General features: G+C 43.2%; 1 protein-coding gene across 1 annotated transcript in view; it reads right to left on the reverse strand.

Moving 5' to 3' along the window:
• Positions 1 to 26,777, reverse strand: part of LOC146645899 (uncharacterized) — a 138,489-nt gene that overhangs the window by 100,959 nt on the left and 10,753 nt on the right. Inside the window, exon 2 of the mRNA XM_085394200.1 lies at positions 1,853 to 2,086. Within this exon, the coding sequence (XP_085250326.1) occupies positions 1,853 to 2,086 (234 nt within the window). The remainder of the gene's footprint in view (positions 1 to 1,852; positions 2,087 to 26,777) is intronic.

Raw genomic sequence — 26,777 nt, forward strand, 5'->3', positions numbered from 1 at the left:
CATTTTTGTATTGAGTGTGTGTGTGTGTTTAGATTATTTACTTCAGAGTAATAATCCCACATACTGCGTCCTAACGTACAGACATGCATCTAGTATAGATAAAGTACCTAAACTAAGGGGATTAATGGGTCTTAATGATACTGAGTGTGCGTGGATGTGATCTGAATAACTTGCACGCTGCTGCTTTAACAAATATCTCAGTTGTTTGTCTTCATCTGCTTGAGACTCGTCCTGTTGCAGGAAGCACCACAAAGACGGTTGTTGGTACTCTTGGCGTGTTGTGTGCACTGTGTGAATGTGTTTGCCTCAGGCTGACGTCTACGTGTGAGACTGAATCCTCCTTGATTGACACTAAGGTCTGTGTCAGAGAGAAATATGTGAAATTATAACATTAGAAATTTAGATTAGAGATACGTTTACTGCCTGATGTTCAAAGTCATTTATGCTGTATGTTCTGCATAAACTGTACATGTAAGAGTATAAATGCTTTCTGCGATCGGTCATGTTATAAATCAGATATTTCTTATTTCAGAGTGTAATTGGTTTGTTTGATTTTCTGATATTACTACACACTCACCTCCTGTATGTTATCATTTTTATTTCACTTGTTATTCTCTGTGAACTTTGTGAAAATGTAAAAAAGAGCCTTTCTGCTGCTGGTGAGTCATTAGCTCTTAAACTGGTCTGTTTATGGTGCTCAGCTTTGAGATGTGATGCTTCAGAGCAGCATGGAGGAGGTGGAGCACGAGCAGGAGGAGGAGGCAGGTGGGGGGCTGATGAAGGTGATCGAGGAAAAAGAGAGGGATGGCTGATGATGTTTTGGGGAGAAGGTGGATGAGAGGGCAGGAGCGGCTGGAGAGGCTGCTTCACCTTCAGTGCTGCAATGGTTGTGTGAGTGGGGGAGGCTGTTGTACTGTGAGGGGAGGCGAGGGAGCGGGTGAGGCTGAACGTGACAACACGATGCATTTAGAGCGAATTTAAGTAATCCAGGCAAACTTTAGTCTTTAGATTTGAAAAAACTAAATAATTCAAGGTCCGTTATTCTGGTTCTTTAGGCAGTGAGCCGGCCTGCAGCCATACTGTGCCTTCAGTCAGCAGCACTATGAAGACAACAATAACGTTGGATGGACCCTGGATCTTTTTCCTGCCGTCATCATGTCGGCTGGGGGCCAATCAAAATGCTCCTAAATTCCCACCTCCTGTGCGCTAAAATTTACAGAGGTGGAAAATCACACCATGCTATAAAATGTGCTTAATTAAAAACAAATGATTTCCATACAACTATGTGATTTTTGCATCCCATCTAGCATTTTTCTGTTACGAATAAAGCCGTTAGAGCCGCAACTAATGATTATTCTATTATCGACCAATCTGCCGCTCAGTGTGTCAAGTAACGGATTATTTGTTTCACATCACAATGCCAAAGATGAAATTTCAAACACTTTCAATCCCAGAGGAATACAGGCTGTAATTAGATAAATATAAGAAAGGCTACAAATGCACATTTGAAAGACGGAAACTGGGGAGCAACTGGCAAATCTGTCTGAAAAATGTCATTTGATTATGAAAAGACTCGCTTCTTACGATTCTTGTTCCGCTCTCACAAAATAAGGGGGAAGGATGATGGATTTGATGGAACATCTGTGCAGACTGGGGTGATGTAGAAGTGCAGAAACAACTGTATAAATTCGCTCTGAGTGCACGTCAGGTCACTGGCCTCACCGCTGCTGCTGGATGAGCTCTTGGGGTTGGGGGTAAAGAAGCTACCAGGGCAGTGTGGTGGGTGGAGGCAGAGTTGAGAGAGAGTGGGTGGGGAGGCTGGGTGTTGAGGAGGGGGGACTCTGGCCCTTACCTTGCCTGCTCGTGGTGCTTGGCGGGGGGCAGGGCGCAGGGAGGCTTGGGCAGGCGGAGGCGCGCGGGACAGCAGTACTGATGGTAGGTGGCGTGGCTGTTAGGAGGTAGGCTGGAGGAGTAGAGAGAGGAGGAGGAGGAGGAGGTGGAGGAAGGAGTGGTGATGCTAGTAGGGTTGTTGGAGGAACGACAAGAAGTGGTGGTAGTAGAACAGGTGGTGGAGGAGGAATAAGACCTGACAGAAAGAGATAGAGAGAGGCAGAAAGATAGAGAGTTGGGGAGAGGGAGAAAAAAGAGAGAAAAATAAAGTCAAGAGAGAAACAGAGAAAGGTAGACAACAACAACAACAACAACAACAGACGGCACAGATAAACAAACACCATTAGCACAGTCAGCATTACAGCACACTATCAGCATTAGCTTAGCATAAAGTATTAATAGCAGCATTAGCAAACTAGTGAGGATAATAATATGGAAGCAAAAAGCACACTTAACTCTATCAGCATTAGCTTAGCGCACAATAATTAACAGCGGCATAGCATTAGCACACACTTACAACTAACATTCTTAGCTTAACATGTTAGCATTGCCTTAGCACACAATATCAATGGCAGCATACAGCAGTTAGTATAGTTTTATAACTAATCATACCAGCATACAGCACTAACATTCAATCACAAGTGTTAGCTTAGCAGTTAGAAGATACACTGTATTAGCTTATGGTTAGCACACAGTCAGTCTCGGCCCGTAACACTAGCGGTTAGCATCAAAGCAGTACATGTAAAGTGTACAGTGAGTCAGGAGAGGGAGGATGATGCACAGATAAAGATAGTCCGCTCTATATTCAGAGGGGAAGAGGACGACCAGTCGTTTTCCTGCTCGATAACTGTTACTGTCGCTTGGCTGCTAATTTCTTGCCACATTTTGACTGTTTACTTCATGTTTCCATTAGTAGCAGGTGCAGGTTTAGTGCTCGGTGCAAGGATATGCGTTGTGGACCTCGAGCTCTGAACCTCAAGGAACTTCCTCTAAATGCTTGCTGAACTTTGCAATCTGTCAGTTAACAGTCTGCATGTCCTTGTGTTACAGGTTATGATGTATTATGGTGTGTGGGTGGTTAAAGAGATGACGGGGCATATTTTTCTTTTCCTGCTTTCAAATGTTCCTTTTGTCCTGTACATCCACACAAAGGCTTTCAGTTTTTTTTATTATGACTTAAGATGTGGAAAAATATGGGTGAATTAAAAATTATGTTTATCAAAACATTTTAATATTATATCATTCTTGTTTGTCTTCTTTACAAGCAGAGAAATCTAGAGAGCCACACTGAATGCATAATCATGACACTAGACCATGTGAAAAATAGGTGTGGAAGCATTTGGGGACCACACACCATATGTCCACACACTGTGGATGAGTCTGCCCTTTAAACACAGATCTGCTAAAAGAGCCTGTACAGGCAAAGTGAATTAAATATGAAACATTAAGCAACACGAATTGTGTTTCTTTCAATTTTTATGAAATTCTGTGTTAAATATTTCTTAAAGGGACAACAGTCTGTCTTTGGACTGTTGCAGCTTGTCCTTTGACCATCTGATGGTCATCTCATCTGATGATGAGAAAGAGGAGAAACATTTTGCTGGCGGGAAGAGTTCACCTTTAAATACAAGCTCAACACTTTTAAACGGTCCATCTGAACTCAAATCATGAGCCTAAAAAAAGCTGGAAAATAAGTGAACTTCATCTAGAAAGAGCGTTCAAACCAGGTCGCTTCACATTCACACGGTCACCATTCATTCCTCTTCTGAATGCAGTTTTTGTGACCTATGTAACTGATGCTAAGTTAATTCTGCAAGCAGACCATCCCCAACATACAGCTAGAGTCATAAAGTGTTTATGTGATCCATCCCATAAACACACTGAGACAACCTCCGTCCACAGAAGGCTTCTCTGAGATACCTGGAACATCTTTTCTGCTAACTACCCTGTATGGCATCGTTTCCACAACACTCTCATTCTAAATTTATTACCAAGAAGCTTTGATCAGTTCTGAATATTAAACACAACTAGGACAAACATGTTACAAATAGCAAAGACATTTTGATGTTTTTAGTTTTAGCTCACAGGCTAACACGGCTCAAATCACGCAGGAATTTTTTTACTTTCCAAAGTTCCAAATGTAACAATCTGCTACTAAATTTGGGGATTTGCTTAAAAACAACACAAACTACTATAAAAATGATTTACTAATCAGCTAATGAACAATCTAAACCGTGATTGGTTTCTGGGATCCGGGGCTAACAATGATAAAGTGTCACGTGCTCTAGTACAAAGTACAGGATGTCATCAGGTTTTGCTCGAGCAAGTTTCAGGGCTGGGAAACTGATGAAAATGTGAAGTGCAGTTCCTCTAAAGGCCGCCTGAGCTCCAAAAGTGAATCGACTCATAGCCACAGGCTCCTGTGTTAAAATTGTATTAGCACAAATTATACACGAATTATTTATATATATGTTATTTTTTAAGTAGCGCATCATTGAGGCATAGTTGCTTTGAGAGATAATGATCTACTCTGCTCAGTCTAACCAGTTTTCTATCATTTTAATAATTCTTTCAGGTGGCTTTTACTCTTTAACTCTTTGCGTTTCCCAGTCTAGAGGTGTTTTGTGAAGCCGTCACTAAATTCCATCTCCTAAGATGCAGATCCTGCTTTACCCCAGCCTGAGTCCGTCCAGCATTCTCGAGTCACTCCTCATTTCTTTATATCATATTGATAGTTCTCCAGAGTTCTGTAAGGTTTTTCAAAGTGTTTTTGGGCATCTGCTTTTTCACGTAGTTTGTAGTCATGTCCTTTTTTTCACTCATTTTTTTTCTAAGTCAAATCACTCAAACATAAAAAAGCACCAAACTCTACACATAACAGACAACTTAGCAAAGAATTCATTTAAAATAGTAAATTTGGGCAAAAGCAGCCTGTTGCAAAAGCACAGTGTTTGTTCCCATTTATTTAGTTGAATCAATGAAAAATGACAAAGATAACACATCTGTAAAGCACGGTGGAGGCTCTGTCATGGTTTGGGCTGAACTGTAGCCAGTGGTGTTGGAGAGCTTGTCAAAATTGCTAGAATTATGAACACGGTACATGATGCAATACCATCTACAAAGCATCTGATTGGCTTCATTTTTCAGCATGACAATGATCCCAAACACACTGGCAGTGCAGTGAAAGCATTCCAGGACAGAAAACCACAGAGGGGAACGCTATCAGTCAAGGACCGGCCTCCACAGAGCCTCCACATCACTGAAGCTGTGGGGATCATCTTGACACAGAGTGGTACAAAAGTCCGAAACATCCAAAGACGAGCAATGAAAGTCCTTCAAGAAGCCTGGAGAACTGTTCCTGAAGACAACTCAAAGAAAGGACAAGAAAGCTGCCTCAGTCACTTCATGCTGTGCTGAAGGCCAAAGGTCATAACTGTACAAACTCTGCTAATGAGGCAAATTAGCTGCACTTCCACCAAGGTTTTGAGAGGTTTAAAAAAATCACTGCACCTATTTCCCATCAAAATATAAAGACATGACTCTGACTGAAAACTTTTGCACAGAACCGTAAATAGGGAACAATCCAAGCCTGTCGAGGTCTTGCATACAACTCAAGGTTGGGACACGTGTGAGAAGTCAGCGGTTATAAACTCTCCCTTTGTTAAAAATGAAAACTATGAGCTCTCTCCATGTGTTAGCACATGAACTCTGTGATCATGGAGGTTCACCTCTGTAACCTTTGCCTCCCAGCACAGTGAAGATGGCTGCACAGACACCAGAAACAGTTCCACAAGGAGCCCAGTGCTGCACGCTGCAGTTCAGCTCGAGTTGCTGCGTCAACGCTTCACCGAGCTGACGTCGTATTTCTCACATTTCATCCCACTCGCTGTGACAGGGTGACACTTTGCTGGTCTGCTGCACGCTCCCTGTCACGCTGTGTAGCTGCAGGCCTGATGTATGCCACGCTGCCTGCAAGCACACGCTGACACAGTGCCGGATGTACAGTGTAAATCCAGGCTGATGTACACATTGTGCTCAGTGCAGCGTCCTGGTGACCCTGACATTACATAATGTTACCTGTCAGCGCGTCTCCCTGCTGGCGTTCGCTGCAGTTGGTCTGCATGTTGGATGAAGTACTTGTAATCTGGTTTTCTGGTTTGCTATCCCAGAAAATTTCTACATGTATAGAAATCATGATGATGATTTCTCTTAATGTTCCAGTCTTTCTCCATACTGTGGTATGTAGGACCCAGCACAGAGAGCAGCAGGTGGGAGCTTCACTGAAATGAAGCAGGTCAGTGATTCGGGGGGAAAATCTACCCTTAGATGTAGCGTCGCGTGTGGGCGCCTCACAAATATGTACAGTAATAACTTAGATCTGATTATTTTTAAGCCAAAGCAATCTAAATATTTACAGGATCGTCTCTTTTTAAGATTTCTGTCTCAGACGGTTTTATCACAACGAGGCTTTGAAGCATTCAAACCTTCCATCTGTTTCTGATCTCAGATCAGTGTGAGGACGCTGATGTATGTGTGTGAGTGTACAGGCTCCATACAGAACCCCTCATGACGAGCCTTTCGCAGCACAAACCACTGTTCCTGCAGTCTCTGCTGACAGTCTGCAGCCTCACACAAATGAAAAGTGACGTTATTGTTTACAGCAGAAAAGATAAAATAACAGTCAAGTCTTTTATGAATCACCTCATCTTTCTCCTTCTCTGCCCCCCCCAGTCCACGCAGCAGTGGTATGAGTACGAAGCGAGCGAGCTGCTACCACTGCAGAGCGAGCTGGAGCCATTCATTACCATACTGCTGCCACACTGCAGAGGGCAAGAGACACAGAGACCTACAGAGAGAGAGGGAGGCACTGCAGAGTGTGAGCCAGGTCAGGCTGCTATCACCGTACATGAGTCTAGGATGGTTCATAGGGCGGATCGGGCATTTGTGGTGGTGGCGCCGAAGATGTGGAACGATCTACTTCTCCACATTAGAAACTCACTCTTTTTAAAACCCATCTTAAAACATATTGTTTTACTTTGGCTTTCGATACTGCATGAGAGTTACTAACTCCTTTGATCTTAATTTTCTTTTAATGTTCTTACCTGTTGTTGATGTTACTGTCATGTTTGATTATTACTTTGTACAGCACTTTGGTCAACTCTCTGCTGTTATTAAATGTGCTTTATAAATAAATAAATGAAATGAAATCAGTTATTTGCTGATCAATAATCCTGCATCACTGTCAAATTAAGTCATTACTAATTACTGCGAACTAACGACGTCATGATGAATGTGACTGCTGCTCATTTCTTTAGCTTTAATAATGTATATGCAGTGGTGTGAGAAAGACAGCAGCGTGCCAGCAAAGGTCACTAAGGTGAACATGAAGATAATTACATATGTTTATTTACTATTTGTCTGAAGCATGAGAAATTAAATCTGTTTTTATGATCTTCGAGGCAAACAACTGGAACACCACAGCTAAAAATGTTTTGTTATTTTTGTAATTCTGTTATTTTCCAACAAGTTGAACAACTGTAAACCGTGTGTTGTCATGGCAACCAACTAACTATTTTTCTTAACAGTAAAAAGCCGCTCTGTGAGCAGGTTTCACCAGGTCTGCAGAGATTTTTCAAATGAGAACAAAATTCCTTCACAGGTACAAATCTTTGGTCATTCGGTGACACGCTGAACGCGACACATGAAATCTGCTTGGTGGTTTCACATACCACAGAAAATCACCTTCGCAGGGCGATGATGAAGTGAGCTTAGCATATAGGAGAATCAAAAAAATGTATTTTATTATTAAAATAATAAATGATTTTTTAAACATATGGATGTTAATAACTGCTGTGTGTGTGTCAATGTACGTACAAAGCTTTTGTTCAGATTGGCCCACCTACTGTACAGACAGGTACATAAGTATTACTGTACATCCATCCGACTATACTCTAATGCTTATCCTTGTCAGGGCCGCGGGGGGGTGGAGCCTATCCCAGCTACCACAGGGCGAGAGGCAGGTACACCCTGGACGGGTCACCAGTCTGTCACTGGGCTAACACATAGAGACAAGCAACCATTCGCACTCACATTCACACCAATGGTCAATTTAGAGTTACCATTTAACCTATCCCCACTAACTGCGTGTGTTTGGACTGTGGGAGGAAGCCGGAGCAGCCGGAGAGAACCCAAACAAACACGGGGAGAACATGCAAACCCCACACAGAAAGACCTCGGCCAGGTTTGGAATCAAACTTGGGACCTTCTTGCTGTGAGGCAGCGGTGCTGATCATCGTGCCACCGTGCTGCCCTAAGTGTACAACATATATGGAATTGATTAATTAATGTATAACACATACAGTGCTGCCTCCTTCCTGATTTCCTTTTTGTGCATATTTGTCACAATGAAATGTTTCAGATCATCTCACAACTATAACCAGAGTAAACACAATGCAGTTTTTGAATGATGATTTCATTTACTGAGGGAATAAAAGCGATCTGAAGAGGTCATCAATGACAAAGCCAGGAGGTCACAAAGAACCCAGAACTGCTCGCCTCACTTTGCCTCCATCAGCATTCATGGTTCAACAAATAACAAAGACACAGGGCAAAAACAGCATCCATGTGAGGGTACTGAGGACAAGACCAAAAAAGAACACAAAGGCTTCAAAGCTAAAAAACATCTGGAGGATCACTGAGGCTTTTGGGAAAATGTTCTGTGGCAAAAACTGAACTATTTGGAAGGTTTGAGTCCTGTTACATCTGGCATACAACTAACAGCATTTCATAAAAGAACATCACACTAACAGTCAGACATGGAGGTGGTAATGTGATGGTTTGGGCTTCTTTGCTCCTTCGGGATCTGGACGACTTTCCGTGAACTCGACTCTGCAGAGTCAAAGTCTGGACTTAAATCAGATTGAGATGCTTTGGCACAACTTCTCTTTCTTTCTTTCTTTCTTTCTTTCTTTCTTTCTTTCTTTCTTTCTTTCTTTCTTTCTTTCTTTCTCACACACACACACACACACACACACACACACACACACACACATATATATATATATATATATATATATATTTGTCTAATTTTAAAATTTGTTTGAAGATCTGAAACAAAAAGCTAAGAAATCAGGAAGGCAGCACATACTTTTCCCCAGGTCTGTTCAGTATTAGTTAAACTGATGTTTCAGCCACTCAGTTCATTTCTCTAGTAATCACGAGGGGATAAAGCAGTGACGAAAACACAAGGCAGTGACACAGCTTCCAGCGTCTGACAGAGTCCATGTTGCTGGGAGACAAAATGTCAACTCTATTGTACGCCACTCAGTAGATATGAGAAGCCCAGCGTATAACGTCCTGACAGTGGTACAAAGACTGTTCCAGCTAGTCCACATGGTATTAGCAGTCATTACCAACCACATTAGACAGAGAGAGAAACGGGCAGATAGACGGACTTTAGAAAGCACAGTTTTAACAGCTGTTATGTAAGCCTCAAAATCTGAATAATTATGTTCAGTGAGCGAGTGTGTACAGCCAGGAGCGTGCAATTTCAAAATGTCAAAGGGCTCGTGTGAGCATGGAATAGGGCACTCAGCATGTGCAAGTGGAAAGGTGTGTGTGTGTGTGGGGGGGGGGGGCTGAGTCATGTAGGGTGACAGATGTGGAAATTGCCTGGTCACAGAAATAAGATAAGATAAGATAAGATAACCTTTATTAGTCCCACACGTGGGAAATTTGTTTTGTCACAGCAGGAAGTGGACAGTGCAAAAGTTATGAGGCAAAAATTAGAATACAATAAGAATAAATACAGTACACAGCTGTACAGAATAGAATAAAATACTATATACAGTAGAATAAAATAAAATAAATATACAATAAGATAAAAATAGAATACAAATACAAATACTATATACAACTGATTAAAAATACAACGATGACAGAAAGGATTATTGCACTTAGTATTATTGCATATGTGTGGATGTGTGTGCTTGATCAGTTAAAGTCTTTATTATGGAGTCTGACAGCAGTGGGGAGGAAAGACCTGCGAAATCTCTCCGTCCCACACCGTGGGTGCCGCAGTCTCCCACTGAAGGAGCTGCTCAGTGCTGTCACAGTCTGCTGCATGGGGTGGGAGATGTTGTCCATCAGGGATGACAGCTTAGCCGCCGTTCTCCTGTCACTCACCACCTCCACTGGGTCCAGAGGGCATCCTAGAACAGAGCTGGCCCTTCGGATCACCCTGTTCAGTCTCTTCCTGTCCCCAGCAGAGATGCTGCCGCCCCAGCAGACCACACCATAAAAGATAGCAGAAGCCACAACAGAGTCATAGAAGGTCTTCAGGAGTGGGCCCTCCACCCCAAACGACCTGAGTCTCCGCAGCAGGTACAGCCTGCTCTGCCCTTTCCTGTAGAGGGCGTCTGAGTTATGAGTCCAGTCCAGTCTGTTGTTCAGATGAACACCAAGGTACCTGTAGCTGTCCACAGCCTCAATGTCCATACCTTGGATGTTGAGTGGTTGCAGTGGAGAATGCTTGTGCCTGCGGAAGTCTACCACCAGTTCCTTGGTTTTACTGGCGTTGATCTGGAGGTAGTTCAGCTGGCACCAGTCCACAAAGTCTTGGGTCAGACCTCTGTACTCCTTGTCGTCCCCATCAGTGATGAGGCCGACTATTGCAGAGTCATCAGAGAACTTCTGCAGGAAGCACTGGGTGGAATTGTGGGAGAAGTCTGCAGTGTAGATGGTGAAGAGGAACGGAGCCAGAACCGTTCCCTGTGGGGCCCCCGTACTGCAGACGACCCTGTCCGACACACAGCCCTGAGTCCTCACATACTGTGGTCGGTCGGTGAGGTAGCGACACCAGGATCATCGTGCAGGAGACTCAGACATCTGATGCAGAGGCATCGATGTTACGAACAGAAACAAGCATGTGTGTTTTCACTAGAAAATACTGCTCACTTAAGGTCCAGTTTAGAGAAGAACGCAGGATAAAGCAGCGTACTAATTAGGCTGTGGTGACCTTGTGAATGACTAGTTGGTGATGGATGACAATGCAGTGCTTGGATCAGCTGCTTGGTTTCCAAAACCAAAATGATATCAGCAAAATGTACAACGCAAGGCTTTAAAAAAACTTTAAAAACATCATGTGAAAATACTAAGTACATCCAGGAAACTGCTAAAGGTGTTTCAACACCTTTAGCAGTAATTCAATTCAGTTTAATTCAGCTGCAAAACAAGCCGAATGATGAGCCCTGCATCGCTGTGCTGACAGCTGCTACGAGGTGTCTGTGCTGATTCGCCGTGTTTGGTTTTCACCCAACATGGTGCCGGGTGTTCTGGCCAAACACCTCCACGTTGGTCTCATCTGTTCAAAGGACATTGTTCCAGATATCTTACGGTTTGTTCAGAAGCATCTCTGCAAACCTAAGCTGTGCTGTCACGTTCTTTTTATAGCTGAGATTTTCTCCTGGCAAACAATCATTCGTGTTCATTTCTTAACTGAGGCCTGTAGCGTCTGAGATGGAGCTCTTGAGTTTTTTCCAGTTTCTCCAAGCAGTCTTCCAATCCTTGGAAAGTTGTGTAATTTGTTAGCACACACCAGATCAGTAAACTACCAAATCATCTGTTTTACAGACGTTGTTACATTTGCTGAAAGTTTGGTTATCAGGACCCGGCTGGTACGACCATTTTAACTACTCGATGCACTGAAGGCATAAAAATCCTGTAAAAACTTTCTTTTTCACACGACTGTAGTGATGTTCTGTACACAGCCTCACCTGCCTGACAGAAAACTCTTTGCAGTGATCAGTGAACCAAACTCAGTATGCCCGGAGAACACGACGGCCCGTGGGGTTTACACAAGTCCCACTGGGTCTCTTAACCAGATGTGCAGCTAGACTTGTTCACACTGTTTCACTGTCACATCATCACGCCATGACACAGCTGATGAATTCCCTCTGAAGGATTAAATGGGAAAATCATTTATTCCAGCAAAAACAACAGAAAGACCTGAACCACCAATGTCTTATTAACAGTGATACGCAGCGTAACAGGAGTAAACTTTGGTACTACTTCATCTTTAATGTGCATCTTAAATGTATTTCATACAAACTGCTGCCAGCAATGTGTCATTTAAAAATGTTCGTAACACACATATGAGCAAACAAGAAAACTGAGACGTTAAAGTTAGTTTATAAGACAGGTTATAAATTCATGCTGAAAACAGCGGCTGCACCATGTCAAGCTACAGTCTGAGCTTTGTGTCGTCATTACTCAGTCAGTTAAGCAGAACAAAGCATTAAATTTAAATCGGAAACATTTTCTTGTTACAAGTAACGCTGCTATCTTTATGCTCATTGGCCATTACTTTTTATTACAGAGTTAAATACATGAAGGAGGCGATCACAAGGCCAGAAGATGAGGAAAGAGAGGAGGGTTTACACACACACACACACACACACACACACACACACACACACACACACACACACACACACACACACGTGTGTATTTATATCCTTGTGGGGACATCTCATTGACATAATGCTTTCCCTAGCTACTTACCCTAACCATTAAAAATTAATGCCTAACCCTGACCCTTAACCTAACCATAACCTAACTGTAACCCTGATACTAAAACCACATTTTGCGTCTCAAAAATGCCTTCAAACTCATGGGGACCTGGGCTGTTTGTCCCCACGAGGGCTGTTTGTCCCCACAAGTATAGTAAATTACCAATTTTTGGTCCCCATGAAAGCAGTTGTGTTTGGATGAAGGACTTTGCATTGAATAAATTGATGTTCTACAATAGAGAATTATTTTTTTGAACCACCACCACAAACACACATGGCACGCTCTTGGGTCACTCCTGAACTGATCCAGCCCAGCACCGTGGACACCGTAGACCAAACCTGCTGTTTAGTCTCTGGCTCGTAGACGCAGCTCTCGTCCTTCGTGATCCTCCGTGTGAAAGTTGGTCAGCTTGAAACAGAAGTTGATGTTTGAGTTCAAGTGTTGAATTTCAGGGTGAAATCACAAATACGAGCGGTCTGAATACGGCTTTCAGCTCCAAGCAGACGAGCTTGAAGGCAGAGCGGCCATATTTGAATCAGGCATGTTTTTGTTGCTTTTCTCTGGTGGAGTGACAGAATTTTATGATCATTGGGTATAAATAGGTGAAAATCTAGATCCTAAAGGAGAGCGAGGACTCGTCCCATCATTACCCATCATGCCTCCTGTCTGTCCTCGGCCTGCTCTGTCAGATTACAGCCCGCTCTAATCTGATTAGAATCTCATTAGCTCATCTAACGGCGGCCTGCCGCCGAGTCACTGCCACATGTCAAACAGCCTGTCATAACACACACACACACATGCAGGGACTCAGCCGTTAGTGTGTATTATCGTGTGTGTGTGTTACTCCGTCTTCAGTCATCAACATATGAAGGCTTTGACTTAAAGTAGTCCAACACAAACATTTAGGATCGTCATGCTTTACACACTGAAGCCAGTTTTCCACACTGAGTGGAATACACGATCAGAGATGTTCACATTCAGAATTTAATCGTGTAATCGAATTTAAGTGAGGCCTTTGTGCCACGTGTCATGAGATGCTGTGTTTAAGATGAACATGCACCACTGGAACAACGTATGTATGACACAAAAGACAAACACAATCTGCCTTTAACAGTTTCATACAGTGGGGCAAAAAAGTATTTAGTCAGCCACCGATTGTGCAAGTTCCCCCACTTAAAATGATGACAGAGGTCAGTAATTTGCACCAGAGGTACAATTCAACTGTGAGAGACAGAATGTGAAAAAAAAATCCATGAATCCACATGGTAGGATTTGTAAAGAATTTATTCGTAAATCAGGGTGGAAAATAAGTATTTGGTCACCTCAAACAAGGAAAATCTCTGGCTCTCACAGACCTGTAACGTCTTCTGTAAGAAGCTTTTCTGTCCCCCACTCGTTACCTGTATGAATGGCACCTGTTTGAACTCATCATCTGTATAAAAGACACCTGTCCACAGCCTCAAACAGTCAGACTCCAAACTCCGCCATGGCCAAGACCAAAGAGCTTTCGAAGGACACCAGGAAAAGTATTGTAGACCTGCACCAGACTGGGAAGAGTGAATCTACAATAGGCAAGCAGCTTGGTGTGAAAAAATCAACTGTGGGAGCAATCATCAGAAAATGGAAGACACACAAGACCATTGATAATCTCCCTCGATCTGGGGCTCCACGCAAGATCTCATCCCGTGGGGTCAAAATGATCATGAGAACGGTGAGCAAAGATCCCAGAACCACACGGGGGGACCTGGTGAATGACCTGCAGAGAGCTGGGACCAAAGTAACAAAGGTCACCATCAGTAACACACTACAACGGCAGGGAATCAAATCCCGCAGTGCCAGACGTGTTCCGCTGCTGAAGCCAGTGCATGTCCAGGCCCGTCTGAAGTTTGCCAGAGAGCACATGGATGATACAGCAGAGGATTGGGAGAATGTCATGTGGTCAGATGAAACCAAAGTAGAACTTTTTGGTATAAACTCAACTCGTCGTGTTTGGAGGAAGAAGAATACTGAGTGGCATCCCAAGAACACCATACCTACTGTGAAGCATGGGGGTGGAAACATCATGCTATGGGGCTGTTTTTCTGCCAAGGGGACAGGACGACTGATCCGTGTTAAGGACAGAATGAATGGGGCCATGTATCGTGAGATTTTGAGCCAAAACCTCCTTCCATCAGTGAGAACTTTGAAGATGAAACGAGGCTGGGTCTTCCAACATGACAATGATCCAAAACACACCGCCCGGGCAACAAAGGAGTGGCTCCGTAAGAAGCATTTGAAAGTCCTGGAGTGGCCTAGCCAGTCTCCAGACCTCAACCCCATAGAAAATCTGTGGCGGGAGTTGAAAGTCCGTGTTGCTCGGCGACAGCCCCAAAACATCACTGCTCTCGAGAAGATCTGCATGGAGGAATGGGCCAAAATACCAGCTACTGTGTGTGCAAACCTGGTAAAGACCTATAGTAAACGTTTGACCTCTGTTATTGCCAACAAAGGTTATGTTACAAAGTATTGAGTTGTATTTTTGTTATTGACCAAATACTTATTTTCCACCCTGATTTACGAATAAATTCTTTACAAATCCTACCATGTGGATTCATGGATTTTTTTTTCACATTCTGTCTCTCACAGTTGAAGTGTACCTCTGGTGCAAATTACTGACCTCTGTCATCATTTTAAGTGGGGGAACTTGCACAATCGGTGGCTGACTAAATACTTTTTTGCCCCACTGTATTTCTATCTGAAGTATTGTAGAAGGGACACTGAACAAATCCTGCAAGGATTCCTGCTGCACTGACTCTGCCCGCAAACAGCCAAACAACAGCTGAAAGCAGCCAGTCATGCTGCTGCGTTGACATGTGAACAGTTTCAGCTGTGTGGTGGCAGACAGATCTACTTTTTGCTGATAAAGGCTCAGGTAAGATGTACTTATCATTTTTCATTCCCCACTAAGACCCAAATGTGAACAGGCATGGCTGATCAGTGCCAGAGATGCTGAACTCACCAGTCCTCACCTGCGAGGTGGAGCAAAATCACAGCAAAACTTTCTTGCACAACTTCACCTACTTCCAAGGTGCATGGAGAGGATGAGAAACTCACAACGCAGGGACTCCAGCAACACTTAAAGTAGAGAGGAACAACTTTATTAACTGACCAACGCATTTCGGCTTGTGGCCATGACCCTGATGAAGGCCAGAAGCCAAAACATGATGGTGACTTAATCCGGTTGTTCAGTGATGACGCGACGAATCCTACTTCCGGGTCTAAAGTAGTCTGCGTTTAATATGGCTTTTGTGTTGTTAACATGTTTAATGTTATGTATTTTCTTCTATTTGATCTCAAAAAGCTCCTAAAACAGTCAGTGATCACTGTTGACCTCCCTCGGCTTTTATTACCACTAATCATTTATTTAAGCTCAGTCTTTAAAACCTTAGGATGTAACTACAGCCCAGCCTATGCAGCAGTATATGAATGACTAACCTCGTATTGTGGATGGATTATCTCAGTTGTTCTCCTGGCTGAAGTTTGGTCCTTTTACAGCATCCTGCCATGCGATTACATTTGTTCCTGACCACCGAGAACACTCACGGTAACTTTTATCGAGTGGAAAAAAAGTTAGCTTGTTTATATTATGCTAACATAGCTGTGTCGCTAGCGGTCACCTAGCACATCATTATATACCAGCTAGCCCAACTTCAGTAACCCTACAAACGTCACTGCTGTTTAGTTTTCTGTCTTCATTTATGCTGGAAGTGATAGCAGAGCTGTACGTTTTAATTTGTTTCCAAAACCCCGCAGTCAGGACATGCTATATTGTATTTAGATAGAAGCTAGCGAGCTAACTCCCTGCTAACTTCTAACTCCGTTAAATGTCATAAATTCCGTTTTCATGGATGCCTGGATGTTAAACTCAATTGTTACACCTGGTAGAGCAGAACGCTGATCATTTTATTAAAGATGAAAGACTTTAGACAGTTTTTCAACTCTCAGTAATGCCACTCTTGATCGTTTGATATATGGACCTGCAGCGGAGTTTAGGCCCAGACACGGCTAGTGACGTCAGACTGAACAACCGGATAAAGGAGTAAATGGAGCCCCAATGACATGAAACTGTATGAATGTGCAGTAAAACATGCTTTGCAGAACACTTATGAAAACCTGTTTGGCGCAAAGTCGCCTTATATTTTACACGTTAGCCACTGTTAGCTGCTGTTAGCCAGTGTTAGCCGCTGTTAGCCAGTGTTAGCTACTGTTAGGTGGCATCAGTGAAACTTTCTTTGAAGTGGCTCTAACACTGATGACTCTGATGCGAATAATTTCTCATAAGATGTCAGAATGCCATCAAACTTTATCAGAGGGATACTCTAGCTGGCATAGTGTTAGCTTCTTACCAGCTGTTGTTGTTGTGTAGCCTGCTCTGCTCACAATAAGTAACTGCAACAGTACTGGGAGTAAAAATCATGTTAATGCATCATGTGTTAGAGCTCTGACTTCAGTTCAGGAGATGAGGCTTGAGGTGAGGAGGAAGAATTTGAAGTTTTATCCAGATGTTGGTTATTTTATCTCTTTCCTTCACATTTTTTCTTTTTTGGTGAAGAGGTACTATCCTTCGTATTTTGAGTGTGAAGGTGTAGACACAAATTAATATTTGCCTATATGTTCTCTTTTTCTCCACCTTTAGCGTACTACACATGTGGCGGGCCACATACAAAAAATGTAATAAGGCATTTTCATAAAACCATTTAATTAAATGACTGTCTGCACCTTTGAATAAAGAAAAAGATTGTCAGCCTGACAGAATCAGGTAAAGGGGCAGTTTGCCATCACACACAGGTCTCCCCCATTAAAGAGGTCGCTAACCTCAGTGGGAAGTTAAAAATCTACTATATCACATCCCATGGAAAGTATGTCTCAGCTCCAACGATGCCACCGCAACATGCAGCCAGTGTTTCTGGCCAATTAACAGTCAGTGAGAGGTGTGAAAGCGGTCCTGAGAGCTCACATGAAGGACACAGGAAGAGATAAGTGACTTTAACTGACATCAGTTAACGGTACGATTAAACGTGGTTACTCGTCAACCACAGAGACGAGGAGGAAGCCGCTGATCGAACCCAACACAACATCTCAGAGCTTTCAAACCGGTCAGCTCTGGAGCAAAAACAACATGAATGTTTGATCAGCGGAGCATTTTCTGAAGCTGAAGAATAAAGAAATGTAGCTGCTCTAATGGCTACTTAAAGCCACCACATGGTAACGTTGTTTCCCCTCTCAGACGTTTGGGTGAATGAGGTGCTCAGTTAGACCAGAAAACTCCATATAATCTACAGTTGCCGCTTGCTAACCAAGCTAGCCAGCTGACACTGGCTATCTTTTCACCCACTCATCCAAATATGGTCATTTCTGGCTTCGATACACCCCTATAGCAGCTCACCAGTGAGTCACATCATGGTGGCTGTGTCCATCTGTTATGTATTCTGTGGCTCTGTTATATTTGTTTTGTCTCTCGATTAAATTTTCAGCTTTCAGCCTTTAGGATTTCCATGAATTTATATTTCAGTGATAGGAGTTACATTGGGTCATCTGAAGAGGAAATAAGAGTCGACTAAATGTGGCAAACACTTCATTTCAGACATTTAAATCCTATTTATTTAAACTGACAGCCTTGGTAATGAAGTATTAGCAGACTTTTTATCGTCCATCTTCAAGATGGGATTCACTGAACACCATAAATTCTAATTTACATCTTTAATCTAACTCATGATGTTCACCACGAAGGAGCAGTGATTAGAAAAAGGAGGTACAGGGTCATCTTTGGACTGTCTGACTGCAGCGGGCTGTAGGCAGGTTAGTGAGCAGGCAAACACAGTGTGTATGATTAATGTGTATGAGACACAAGATAATCTAAGAATAACCACACAGCCAATCAGATCATATGGTTTTCTGGCCAACACTTCCTATCAGTGGGGTGAAGGGAGTCCTGCAGCCTGTAGGGGGCGCTAGAGGGGTGAAAGAGTTCTCACACGGCTTTCTTTCTGATGATGGCGTGTTTTTGTGTGAAGCTTTAAACACACACTAGTTGCTTCAGTTTTTGTGGCGTGCTCTGCACAGGCTGCGTCTGTCACCACGTCCTGACCTTTAACCCCAAATCTGCAGGATCCCTGATAGAAACAACAGAGCCAAAAAAAGGTGGATGAACAAACGCTCAGAGTGAGAGAGGCTGCATTTCAGCTTCAGCAGCTCCCGAAAGGAGGCCATGCCAATAGTGTTGTTAAGGGCAACCATTGCAAATGAAGAAACATGTTGTCACGGTAACAAGGACTGCATGTGTAAGTGAGTGTGCGTGTTTTAAATAGATTCTCCACTGCTGCTGCTCACAGTTGATTTACTGTTTCCAAAGGGTTACGTCTGTAAGTCCACACACACACACGCACGCACGCACACACACGCACACACACACACGCACGCACGCACACACACACACACACGCACGCACGCACGCACGCACGCACGCGCACGCACGCACGCACGCACGCACGCACACACGCACACACACCCTGACCCAAGCCTAATCTCTCCGACAAACTGGCACAAAGTGAGAGAACTCTGTTTAAAGATGCTGTGGCATTCAACTTAAGGCCATTGCTAAACCAAAGGAGGGGAAAAAATCATCAGTCATCATTCTGTGTAAAACCAAATGCTGAACTGACGTGAAGTCTAGTGAGGTAAAATAAAAGTTAAGCACTCTGGATTAAAATCAAGAGGAGGAGCGATCTCATTCCATAATCCCATAACTTGAGCAAAGATAATTTTTGCAGTAGTTTCGCCTGCGTGGTGGCAGACTCTCTGTACATGTTGCCATAGTAATGATATACGTAAGGATGTGAAAAGTGTGGCAGGTGAGAGGAGACTTTGATCTTTACGGCACCTTGGACTGAACCATTAACCCTATCCCTTAGCTGTGAAATGTTGGACATGCATGAAAAAATAATAAAAGTTTTTAATTTTAAATCAGCCACACTCCTTTCCTGGAGTGTGAACACCTCCGAGCTGCTGAAAAAGGCCCAACAGAGACTGTACTTCCTGAGAATTCTCAGGAGGAATAACATCACACAGAGACTGCTGGTGTCCTTCTACAGAGCCACCATTGAGAGTGTTCTAACTTACTGCATATGCATCTGGTACACTAGCTGCACAGGGGCTCAGAGGAAAGCACTCCAAGGGATCATTAACACCGCCCAAAAGATCACTGGCTGCCCTCTCCCCACACTGGAAGTTCTACACAACGCCCACTGTTTTAAAAAGGCCCAAAACATCATAAAAGACACCTCACATCCTGGCCACTCCCTGTTCGAACTGTTGCCCTCAGGCAGACGGTACAGGGCAATCAGAGCAAGGACTAATAGACTCAAACACAGCTGTTATCCAACTGCAATAACACATCTGAATACTACAAAAAAATGTCCATCACGCCACTCTTGTGTTAATCTATGCACGGTCTGAAGCATGTGTGTGGGAATGTATGTGAATGTTTTACTGTTACATCTTATTAGTATTTTAAGTATTCTATTTTATTTATTGAATTTTATTGTTTTATTTATATTTTGATATTGCTAGGGATGATGCAATGATCGGGGACCATTCTTCATTTCGTTGTTCTCGTGACAATGACAATAAAGTTTCTGATTCTGATTCTAAAGTTTCTGATTCTGATTCAGAGAACCACATCTTACCATCAGGCTGCCATGAGAGTAATAATGTAACTCCTGGGACCAATAACTCATAAAGGGTTTCAGAGCACCAATGGTACGTCCTTCCAGTCACATCGTTCAGGCACAAATAAACACTACGATGAGCCGTGCGTCAGCCTGGACGACTGGTCCAAGCAACGTGCTTCCTTGAATGAAAAAAATAAAAACATTTTTTGGTAAATGTAACAGTTTTTTCCTCAAATTTCCAGTATTTTCTTTTTACTTGTTAAACTGTACCAGTTCATACATTTAGCCATTTTAGTGGCTAAATCAACTTTGCACACATGGGACGCCCCAGCAGCAAATACCCAGGCCCACAGTGCTGCTTTATTGTAGGTCTGTGTGCTGTACGACAAGAAGACAAAGCCACAGCTCTCAGGTGCTTTCTTTCTCCCTCTACAGCGACCTTACCCCCTAACTTTTGTCTATACATCCTGTGCCAGCAGACACCTCTGCATACACGCACACACACAGTCGGACTCCAGGGTGTTGTCCTGCGGCTCGGCTTTGAGAGGTAATTCATCACCTTTCTATTCATATCAGCCAGCCCAGTTTCCCCTGCAGCGCACCCACACACACATTTACTTACACTTAGGGCACGCACACATCGTGACACAGTGGCAACACAGGCCTGAGTGCTAACACACACACACACACACACACACATACAGGTGCATGGCAGGCCGCTGATATTTAAGTACTGTGCACCTCCATTCAACAAGCCTGCGGCACTCAGTGCTGCTGAAGCTTCTTAGCTCTCTCTCTCTCTCTCTCACACACACACACACACACACACATGGACACACACACACGGACACACACACACAGCAGCTGCAAATGTCAAACCCCGGGATGAACAGGAGCAGATAGTGTAGCTCACACTCACCACTCAGTTGTGCCAACTCTGTTCCTCCCCAGAGTTTCTACAGAGTTTTAAAGGGTCACTAAAATCACACGAAACAAGCATCCCCAGGTTCTTTTGGCAGGAGCAAAAAATAAATCACATCTAAACCTGCACAAATGTGGACCATGTTCCTTTCTTTTACCCTAATAGAGCAGCACCATGCAGCACTTATTTTACTGCAGTACAAAAAACATGAGTGATGCAGCCTGTAGGGGGGGCACTTCTCTGTGATGCTCTGAGCTTCTAACTGCTGATCTACTTTGCAGTTATATTTTGCACTACCCTACATATACTGTACTCCTTCTATTCTCACATAGAGGAGTGAAGAATACTCGACTCTGCTGCTGCAGTGACCCAGTTTTCCTGCAGAAAAGATTCAAGTCTTATTTGAATCTAATTATGCAATAAAGTTTGGTTGCACGTCATTTTCCTCTGGAATCCTGTCAGTAGTTTTGGGATGGGTTCAGTAACAGTTTCTCTGACACACTCAGATAAACTTGTTGGGGTTTCCTCCGTGCTACTGTACGATCTTAACCTTCCAAGGTCAAGTCCTCTGAGATGACACAGACATGCATTTATCTTTGGTGTTACTGCAATGTTCAAGCAGCAGTTAGTAAAACCCTGTTCAGAAGAGAGCAGAGTCGAGAGCGGTCGAGTCAGACACGCCATGAAAAGGAGGAGCTGGGGTGGGCTGCAAAGTGGCTTGCCATAGCTGTGTTGTGAATGTAAAGAGGCTACAGCAGCTTAACGTGTGACCTGTGTGAGAGAAGCAGAATCTTCAAACGTGGCTGTGAAACAGTCAAAACAAATCTTTTACATGACCTAATTAAAACGTGAAAGTTGAAAGAATAATGTGAAGTGACGAAGGCATCACACAGGAAGTGACCCGCTAAAGTCTGCAAACATTTATGACACCAAGCAACCATATTATTAAATGTGTTAATCAATATATTCATAAAATGTTCAGCCTACAATGTAACTCATGTTGCAGTGATGCAAAACAACATTATTACGATTTGTTTAGGTCATCATGAGCTACAGTTACATTTTAATGTAACTGTAAACAACACATGGCCTGTGAAGCCACAGGCCATGTGACCGACTGCAGGTAAAATCTGCAGTGATGTTTTCATTGGCACTCTGGCTGAATTAAAAAAGTGGAAGGTTTCTTCATAGGCTTAGGTACTCTCTATCTAACATTCACACTCTCATGACTGCATTGGCCAATCACAGTTCAGCATCTTGCTCAAGGATACTTTGGCACACAGACTGGTACTCTGGAGAGATCAAACCACCAACCTTCCATATGATAGAGGACCTGGGCCTGCTTGACCTCCTGTGTGAAGAAGAAGCCTGACCGATCTGTCTTTGTGCATAAACTGTGGCTGAAAACAAGGGTAAAATCAGCAAAAGTGAAACACGGCCTGGATGACACTCAGACTTCAGTTAGTGTCTCAAATGTTGGGCGAGTTGGTGCCATCTTGCTCCAAATGCTGGTTTTGTAGCCTTTGAAAGGCTCGAACAGCTGTGTGTGTTTCTGAACGCTTGCTTGGCTCATTGGCTGCAATCTTTTAGTTGTTGGACTTGCTAGTATTCAAACAGCTAGCTGTGTGCACGTGCTGTATCTGACCAATGAAGCGTCTTATCCAAAATCTTATAGAATTCAATAATGAACAACTCAAAAACCCCAGGACTTCAGCTCTCTCTCTTTTCCTCCATGTACAGCAGCAGGGCTGAGATCACCTCGCCTCCCCTTCGGTTGCTGTTCAAATAACTGTTTGAATGCTATAATGATGACATAGAGCTCTCCTAAATCAGACAATAGGGGGCTCCAAATCAGGTCTCAATCTTCACGTATGAGACATGTCAGGCTGAACCTATTCACCAGTTTAAAAGTCACGGGCATTTTAAAAACACTGTTTTTTGGGGTTTTTTTTTTACTGGTAGGCAGTATTAATAATAATAATCTGATAATAATGTCAGTGAATCTTTAATTGATCTGAATCACAGGAACATGAGTCACATTTTGTAGAAAATTCAAGGTTCTATTTAGTCTCGTGACTCGATTATGAAGTTGTACATCAGTGCAGCACATTGAGGTCCATTAAACAGCCAGGGACTGCAGTTCATTTAACCCCCTCCTGCTCATGAAGAACAAAGGTTTCCGCTGCCATGGCCAGAAGAGTTTAACGACCTTTAAATGTGACATTAAAACAGCTTCTTGCTTCTGACAGTAGAAACTCTAACCTCAGCCTAAAACACCACAGACTGGGGTGTGATTCCCACTCGTGCTCTCTCTGTCAGCACACATGTACCATCCAAAAGGCAACAAGATGGGGCCCACAGGCATTCTGGGAAACGTAGGAAACCAACGAGGTACAGGCGTAAAAACGACACCAGAGAAGTTTGTGGAAGAGCAAACTCGCTCTCTCCCAGACTGAACAAAACCAAGTGAGACTGCTGGCAGCTTCTTTCCCAGCATGCAGTGCGTGCGTCCTCTCGGGTTTTGCAGCAGCGTGGATGGATTACTGGCGATGTCATCAGACTGAGACGCACAGCAGCAGACATTTTCTACCAGTGACAATGAAGATACGGCACCGCTGGCCTCAAAATGCACACAAACACACACCCATCTGGACACACTGCAGCGCCTCTACTGTACCAAGTCTGCTTTACTTCTCATGTCATCATGTCTCACCCAGACCAGACAAGGAGACACTGGAACAAATCGTTCTTTTGGTTAAAGAGGAATTTCAGAACATTCTCTCAAAGCATCAGTCATTAGTAGAATAGCTGCAAATGTGGAACACTGAAAACGCCTAGATTCACAGAAAACATCAAAGAAAACGACAGCAGACGCCTGCCGGCTGCTTCAGTCTGAAACAAGCTTCCCTCTTTAAAATAATCCTCCCTTTAGACTAGCTTTCTTCTAATCGCCCGTCCCTTGCAAAAGAAGATACATGGGTGGGGCTTCTGTACTTCCTGTGTGCCTCAGATGCCCATATATAGATGATCACTTATCACGAAACTGTCTGAAACGGAGCACTTAGTGCTGTCTGGGCTTTTAGGGATTACTATATTATTAATATTTGAAACATGGGGCGCTTATTAAAAACATTCTCTACTGTAACAGTAACAAAAGCGTGACAGTTCCAGTGTCAGGTCAGGGAACCACTGTGATCTGGTTCAGTGCATCTGGTGAGCAGTCAGAAGCAGGTTACAACCATACCTGTTCACATTTGCAGTTTTACCTTTTGAGGATTAAACGTTGTTACTAAATTTATCCTATGTGATTTTTGTGTACAGCTTTGTCATAATTAATGTTGGAGTTCTTCAGTTATGACCAAAATGTGTTTTGAAGTCAGAGCGACGTTTAAGGATGAGAATCAGACCCGTTGATCCTTCAGTCCAACTTAACTTGTGCTTCAAATTACAAGAATCCTTCAGGCAGTTCAAACATCCCGCCTGTCATGAACGGGGACGTAAAACTTTTGTAAAATAAGATCTGACCAAATCTTCACCCACACTGAATGATTTTCTTGTTTGAACCTAACCACACGTGGGCTGGTGGATGGCCTGTTTTCCTTCTGTCACCCCAACCAATCACAGCAGATGGCCCCGCCCCTCCCTGAGCCTGGTTCTACTGGAGGTTTCTTCCTGTTAAAAGGGAGTTTTTCCTTCCCACTGTCGCCAAAGTGCTGCTCACAGGGGTCATATGATTGTTGGGTTTTTCTCTGTATCTATTACTGTAGGATCTACTGTAAGTGTCTTGAGGCGGCTGTTCTGTGATTTGGCGCTGTATAAATCAAATTGAATTGGTCTAACTGCTGTATGATCGCCATCTACCCCAACTACCCCCGCCCAGCTCCTGTGCAGCAGAAGTCCATAAAAAGTATTCACACAGTGATGCAAGTATGTGTTAAAACATTAGTTCAAAGAAATCATTTATGCTCTCTGGCGGTACACTTGAAGAACACAACAAGGGAAATTTAGGTTTTTAACGATTTATTCAATCATCCAAACATCATTCCATCTGAAAAGTAAATTCATCTTTGCATGATAAGCTAGCAATGCTCCCTTTGAGCTCATTAAAACTTTAGACCTTTATGCAGACTTGTATGAACAAAGCTATGAACAAATCTGTTTCTTTCAAAGCTGACGTGAGCATTGCACACAATGTGCACACTCAAAGGCGTCATATATGCATCCATTAAAATCAAAGAAAAAAGTTCAAAGTTCCCTAACATCATATCCCTAAATCCCAGAATTCTTCAAAACTGTGTACTTGATTACATTTTAGTCCATGGCAACAACTGTGCTCAGGAATTATTTCCTGTTATAGGAAAACCTAACGTTAATCAGGCAGCACAGCACGCAGCTAGCATGCTTCTGTTTGAGTGCATCAGCTGGTAATGGTTGTTTCAGAAGCACCAAACGTTTGCTTTTGAAATATGTTTTTAAAGAGTTAACTGTTAACTTAAGCACCGTCTGCCACCTTCTTCTGTACGCACAGAGTAAATCTGTAGCAATAAGTGTGTCGACCGGCTGACCGCACAGTCTGAAGGCTTCTGTTTGGCTCAGTCTGAAGTCTGCAGCCTCGCCTTTGAGCAGAGAGCCTGACAGACGTGCTGTAAAATAAAAGTCACATCTTTACATCAGCTGGCTGCCAGATTCCTCCCTGTACCATCTGCGTCCTGTGAGATCTGCTGCCAGAAATCAGTCTTTACAACGAGACTTCGCCCACAGATTAATGTGCTTTTACTGAAGAGCACATCAGATTCACACTCAGGTGAGGAACTGACGGGCCTTGGTGGGAACAGGACCTTTTATTTTGAAATTTGACTCTCTCCTTTCACGTCTTCTGGATACCGAGCTGTTGCCATGACAGTGCAGCACTGGACCCCCTCCACCCCACCTTCCCCAGCAGCAGCAGCTCCATGTCTGATTTCCATGTTTCCAAATATAACAGACAGACGGGCTGACGGAGGGAGGGAGAAACAAGACGCTGCGAGCGCTTTGTGAACAGATGCCGTGTGCGTGTCAACGTCCAGGTCAGCTGATGAATGATTACACCATAAATCACCACGAATGATGTCATCTCACTCCTGTCTCTCTCATACACGCAGGCTCTAATTAGATTGCGTAAGGTGCAGTCTACGGCGAGCCAGAGGGGACAAGTGTTTGGCGTTAAGAGATTTTGAGTTTCTGCGAGTCCCTGCACTTGAACTGGGACTGAAAGTGCTTTAATAAATGATGTGATGCAATTAAAAGTTATTTCGAACTATAAAAATATGATTTGAAGAAACGACCGACTTTTGATGAAATGCAGAAATGTTTTTAATAAAATGTGTCCTAAAGAGACAGAACAGGGCGATAAAACAAGACGCTCAATATTTAACCCTTATAATCGTGTCATTTTAGTTTGGTTTTTGCTTTCTGTTTCATCCTTTTACATATATTATTGTGATGACACAATAATATATACAAACAACTGAAGGGAAGAAAATCAGTGGATGGAATATGGTGTCGAATCTATAGTCCTAAAAAAACGAGGAGGATTTGCTGAGCCTGTTGTTTTGTTTCTGATCATCGTTTCTGTGGAGCAACAGAATAAAAGATCAGGATCAGGTTTGTACAGCCAAGGACTTTGGTCAGTGTTTGATTTAATTATT

This window comes from Rhamphochromis longiceps, linkage group LG20, assembly GCF_057381845.1.
Source record: "Rhamphochromis longiceps isolate RC_006_pf linkage group LG20, R_longiceps_female_GT1.1, whole genome shotgun sequence".
Classification (NCBI taxonomy): Eukaryota; Metazoa; Chordata; class Actinopteri; order Cichliformes; family Cichlidae; genus Rhamphochromis; species Rhamphochromis longiceps.